Source organism: Vigna radiata, chromosome 11, assembly GCF_000741045.1.
Source record: "Vigna radiata var. radiata cultivar VC1973A chromosome 11, Vradiata_ver6, whole genome shotgun sequence".
Taxonomy (NCBI): Eukaryota; Viridiplantae; Streptophyta; class Magnoliopsida; order Fabales; family Fabaceae; genus Vigna; species Vigna radiata.
The window spans coordinates 2,199,103-2,205,210 of NC_028361.1; the positions used below are offsets into that span (position 1 = coordinate 2,199,103).

The window sequence follows — 6,108 nt, forward strand, 5'->3', positions numbered from 1 at the left end:
CTTAGACGCACCTCCCATCTCCGTGGGTTGAAGGAAAGAGGATCCTGATATTTGGCCGGATTCAAATGCACAGCAGGGGGACACACCATAACTGCCCAACCTTTTGGTATGGTATATCCTGCATTTATATATGAATGCATTCATTGATTGACCAAATGACNTAATGTTTTNAGCGCTTTTTTAAATACAACATATAGCTATGTATGCACTGGACTTGTATACATTCCACCTCATTCAATTTTATTTCTAACTACTCCAATAATTGGCTATGTTGCATATCAGACTAAGCCATCAAAAACTGTCTTTGGTAATGTGAAATGAATGAATGAATGAATGAAATAAACATATGACATACGTACCCTTAAAGTTAATTTCCCTCAGTGCCTTCCGGAAGATTCCAGGAACTATATTTGCGAGTCTCACGGTTTCATTTATGAACTGCAAATCGTCACCGACTTTTAAATGAGATATGAAATTTACATCAAAACTTTCACTCAAGAAAAATACCTGAAATGTATATGTCATTGATTTGTATTCTTTCCACGTGATTCCGGAGTTAGGATCTTCACGTCGCTTCAGGATGGCTTCATGTTCCTCCTGAAAGGCACAGCCTTTTCGTTTAGTCAAAACGGGGAACGTAAAAAAGAAAAAGTCGTGAAAGAAGTTCAAAGATTTTAATAATTTTTTGACGCACTTGTAATTGCTTGAGTACTAAGGGATGGTCCGAGAGTACTTTGGTGGCGTAAGTAAGAGCGAGAGAAGTGGTTTCAAAGCTTGCAAAGAGGAGCACAAACATGAGGTCCAGAGCGATCGCTTCAGTCAGGACTGTTCCCTCTTTCTTAAGTTCTTCAATCACATAGTCAAAGAAATCTTCTTGCTCTTTCTTTTGCATTTCCCGTCTTTCCTGCAGCATCTTCTTCAGCATCTTCATTGCCCTTTTCCTACCCTGTGAAAGATCGCATACAAATGCTGTTTTTCAATCTTTCACACATTAAAAGAAACTACTTTTTGTATGCCCATCTTCTGGGATGACATCTTTTCTTTTGCTTCTGGGTTGGCCTACTAAGCATAGAACACTATTTAAGTTCTCTTAGCTTCTCCAATGCTTACAGCCTTCTTAAACTTCAATCAGTTATGAAATCATACCATTTAATAAGTAATTCACACCAGTTCTTACAATTTTAAATCCATGTAATATTGTAGAAGCTACCAGAAGTTTGGGTGGATGATATGGACTTACCTGTAGACATTTGTGATAAGCTGTTCCTGGAACGTCCAGAGGGAAGGAGATGAGTCCTTGTATAAATGCAACAAAGTTGTCCCTTAAGTTCTCCGAGGATTTGGTTGAATCATAACTGATGAGTTTTTTTGCGGTCAAATCAAATATCATCTGCATGGGAGCATACATAGTAAAGCACGGTTTAGACACGAAATGGAAGGAGGGAGATGTAGAAAACAAGAAAATAGTTAAGCAGTAATGATTTCACCCTTGCTGTTGCTTCCTTGAGATCAACACTGTCCTCGCATGACCACTTCTCTAATGTTCTGCAGGCTGTTTGTTCGACTTCTGGGAGCATCTTTTTAAGGCTTTCAGGACCAAACAGATTGAGCACCAAATTCTTGAGGTACTTGTACATGAACCCATGTAAGGAACCAACATTTTGTCGCCCAAAGATCTCAGTGAATGTGTCTGGGTACCAGCTTTGAAACACCTGACCCTCTTGTTGGAAGATAAAGTAATTAAGGTCAGGGTCTGTTGAAACTACAACTGGGCGTCCAACCAAGTTGGTCTTGAAGATTGGTCCATACCTGAAAGACTCAAAAAGTATGAGCATATATGAGTTTAGTTCTTTAGGAGAATGCTTTCCCAATGAGTTGGGATTAAAATATATATACCTTTTCATTCTCTTTTTGATGAAAGGAGGAATATCAGAAGAGGTGTTGGGGGAGAAAAACTGAAGGGTCTCACCGAGAAGGGGGAAACCCATTGAACCTGGGGGGAGTTTCCCATGGCAACTGGGATTTCTCCATCTATAAACCCAATGTGTAATGGCTATAATAAGCAATGCTCCAAGACAAAGAGGCCACATTTTTAATTTTCAAAGGGAGGAGATGATAATATATAAGATTAAAAGAGTGAAGTGGTGAAAGGGTGGTGAGAGAGAGAATTAAAAAGAGGTAAGGAAAGGCTCAAAATGGGGTAAGGAGGGAAGAATGGGCAGAAAGGAGTAGACAGTGCTGGCATGCATATCAGCATCTCAGAAGATGTTCTTAAATAGAGAGGCCAATTCTTAGAACTAGTTGAAGAAAATAATATATTATGTTTGGCTTGGTATAGTTTTTCGTGAAGTTGGTTGTTCAAAAAAGCTGTACTAGTAGTTGGAGATAGATTAGAATAATTGGAGTTATATCTGTCTATAGACCACTTATTGTTTTGTCAACGGCATATGTGATGTGTCCAAGGGCCTTGCATGATATGAATCTCACTGGATGCTTCCTCTCCCCACGTCTTCCCTCTTCAACCAAGCTTTTCTTTTTTTTTTTCTTTTTTCATTATCCTCATTGCGGTAAACTGAAGTAGCACGAGGCAGAATTATGCCACTTTTTTAGGAGATTTTGCCTAGATTTGATGATGAGTTATAGGTTTCAAAGAATCTCTCTGACCAAACTAAGCATCTCAAGTAAATCTTCCATCCATCATTAAATGCTTCCAGTACTAAACTTCTGAGCCTTTTGTCCAACTTGAGAAATCTTTTCAATATCTATGCTAAATTCTCAATCTCACTGATGTTGATGCTCACAACAAAACTTTAAATTTTCTCCTCTCTTTGTTCCTATTCTCAGCAAGATCTTTCCGTAGATCTCTTTTCCTCTGCAACCAAATGGATAATCTCATCCTAACTAAAATGCCTTGCCTTAAATCTCAAGATATACGTCATTGGTGATTCCCCTTGCCCATTGGATGGTTCTAGAACATGCATCCAACCACTGTTGTAAAGGGGTTTTATTTCTGGCTACAAAATTCACATATGCTAATCTAGCTAGGTCAAAAGACTCTTAAGAAAAGTTTCTGATACAGTGCTTCATCTGGTTGAAGAGTTTTACTCATTGAGCCCTCCCCATCTTCCCATTGAGCCACGGACTTGACCAAATAGCAGCAATCACCACTACATAGGTAGGTCACTGTCAATAATGGCCGAGCATTTTGGCTTTTTAATTGTCTTAACTTGAATTAGGTTAATGGAATCAAGTGTACAAATTATACAGTCCATCCCAAATATCTGGCAAAAGCTTTTTCTAATCCTTTACATGTGTACAATCACTCAGCAACTATCTGCATCTGTAAACTTCATCTAGCAGCTACAAATACTACGCTAGCTGCATTTAGATGCTTACATTACATATTTTCTTAGACACTAATGTAGTGCATGCTTCAACAATAACACTTCTTTTTACCACGCTCAATAATATATATATATAAATATATCTTATGATTGGATGATACTGTACGTATGGTTTATTCTTTATAAAGTATATGTATCTGCTAAAAGACAAAAGACCATTTAATATGATATCAGGGATATATAACTCAACTAGACACAAACTCTCAAAAATTCCAATGTAGTTGTGATTGCTACATTGTCCTGTTCCCCCTTTTTTATATATTGGGGGAACTGAAAGAGGGTGGCAATTTATCCATTTCTAAAACTTGACCTATTCAACACCTAAAAATAAAAATGATTGAAGGGATGACATAGATTGCTTAACTGTTTGCCATGAAGTTGAAACGCAGCAGTTGAGGTTAAGAGGAACAAAATCATGACAGATCAATGAACCCTATTCAATTGTATGCAGTTCACAACTTGTTTTATGATTAATATTATGAAGTCATAGTTTCTTATGTTTTAAAGAATAAAGTAGAGATTGTAGCATTTTTCTACTAAGTTGGAGGTTTCTAATGTTTTTTGTGTAAAGGGTCCTACTTGTCCGAATGCAAATGGCATAAAATCTTGAGGTGGGTCCTCAAATGCAGCTGGTCCACTTCAGAAAGATCTTCTGCAACCATCTTCAACCGATTCATGCCATTGCTTTACTTTGTTGAGTGTAGCCATATATATATATATATATATATATATATATATATATATATATATATATATATATATATATATATATATATATATATATATCAGATATAGTTGACTCACTTAAAAGAAGAAGAAACATTTTTTAAAAGAAAATGGAAAGCCAACTTAGAATATGAATAAATTATAAGGAAAAACTCTTTTTAATAATTTTTTTTAAATGCATACGTGATAGTATAGGTGACAAGTTTGTGATTCATCCGTTTCAAATATTTTTTTAAAATAAAATTTAAACAGATTAATAAAATGATGAAACGTGTCTTGTTATAAAAAAGTTGTTAAAATATGATTATTCAAATTATAATTATATTTATAGAATATTAAAATTGTTTTGATTAAAGTTATACGTGGCACAGTGTAGAAAATGGGGCTAATAATTAATGGTGCCTTAGGTTTCGTTGCTAAAGCCATTTTTTGGTGAATTGATTGATAAAGCCAATATCAGTTAAGCGTATATTCTGCTCGGGAAATAGGGAGATTCATCATTACCAATTTCTCATTTAATATTACTAAAAATAATTTAAATGTCTTAATAATATTATTAAAACTCACTCATTAAATATATAATGTCAAATGAATACAGTATTGATAAAAAAAGAAAAAATCATCAAAAGATAGAATTAGACCTGAAACTAACGTAACCCTATATGGAGAGAAAAGGAAAATGAAAATGACATAAAATTAAAAGACGGTTAATTTTAATAAATAAAAGTATGATAAATAAATACGATCAACTGAAACTAAAAAGCACACAATATTTATTAAAGTATATACAAATTAATTAATTAATTAATTCTATTTTTAGTTCGCCTCGTTTCTTACGGTTATTTATTCTTTCTCGTCATATGGATATCTTTTTCTCAGCAATTATTAATTTCGAATAAAAAATTTTGTATTATAAAAATTAAGCTTAGATATGTTTTTGGTTTGTTTCTTAAATTTCAGTTTTCTTTTTCTTTTAGTTCTTCAATTTAAAAATTATTTCGCCAAAATTTTAGAAAATAATTTTTGGTCTTTTACCAAAGATGCTACAATTGTTGCATATACGAGTGACTAGCAATGTTCAAGTGGAAAATATACATGTCACTAAAATATTAAGATAGAAATGTATATTTAAAAATTGTTAACTAAAATATTTTTTTTATTGTTTAAATTTTGGATCAAATTTATTTTAGTTTCCGAATTTTGAAAAAAAAAAATGGTTTTTCTCTCAAATATAAAATTAACATTTAAGTCCCTCAAATGTCAAAGTGATTTTCTTAGTCTCCATATTTAAAATCATTTTGTATTTTTCAAATTCAAAAGTTACTTTTTAAATTTTTAAATTTTAAAATAAATTATTGAGTTTTACAGTTTATATTGTCAAATTATTGTTTTTATATAAGTAACATATGCCTAATTTGTGAAAGACAATTAAAATTGTATTTGAATTTTTTCTTCTCTTCTTATTTTTATTTTGTTCATTCTTTCCATTTCCTTGGTAGTGATATGAAGGTTAATACTACGATCATATAGTGATTACATAAAGGAATCCAATCAAACAAAAATCTCATATTCAGTCTTCAATTAGAGATGCTAATTTACATTTTTATTTTTAGAGACTAAAATAAATTTAACCTAAATTTATGTTATGAGAAAAAAACAATTTAACAAAAAATTTAAGAAATGTGTTCTTACATATTTTAGTTACATATGACATTGTTTACATGTATGTTGTCAGTTATATCAGCAATAAATGTGACGTAACATCGGGACTTACAATTTTATAAAATTTAGGCCGTGTTCTTTTTAATGGATTTGAGGAAGATGATTTGGGGGAGATGATTTGAGTGGATTTGAGTGAATTTGAGGCTAATTTTTTTGTTGTTTTTTTTAGTAGATTTGTGGGTAATTGAGAGTGGATTTGAGGGTAAAGTTTGTGAGAATTAGTGTAGGATTTGATTGATGTGATAGAATTAAAAAA

The 6,108-nt window shown here is 32.7% G+C and overlaps 1 protein-coding gene across 1 annotated transcript in view; it reads right to left on the minus strand.

Moving 5' to 3' along the window:
* Window positions 1–2,320, minus strand: part of LOC106776603 (cytochrome P450 87A3-like) — a 24,133-nt gene extending 21,813 nt beyond the window's left edge. The window contains exons 1-6 of the mRNA XM_022775874.1: window positions 1,897–2,320; window positions 1,488–1,809; window positions 1,241–1,390; window positions 695–946; window positions 508–597; window positions 299–438 (exon numbers count right to left, since the gene is read on the minus strand). Coding sequence (XP_022631595.1) covers window positions 299–438; window positions 508–597; window positions 695–946; window positions 1,241–1,390; window positions 1,488–1,809; window positions 1,897–2,090 — 1,148 coding nt within the window. The 5' untranslated portion in view covers window positions 2,091–2,320. The remainder of the gene's footprint in view (window positions 1–298; window positions 439–507; window positions 598–694; window positions 947–1,240; window positions 1,391–1,487; window positions 1,810–1,896) is intronic.
* Window positions 2,321–6,108: the final 3,788 nt, after the last annotated feature.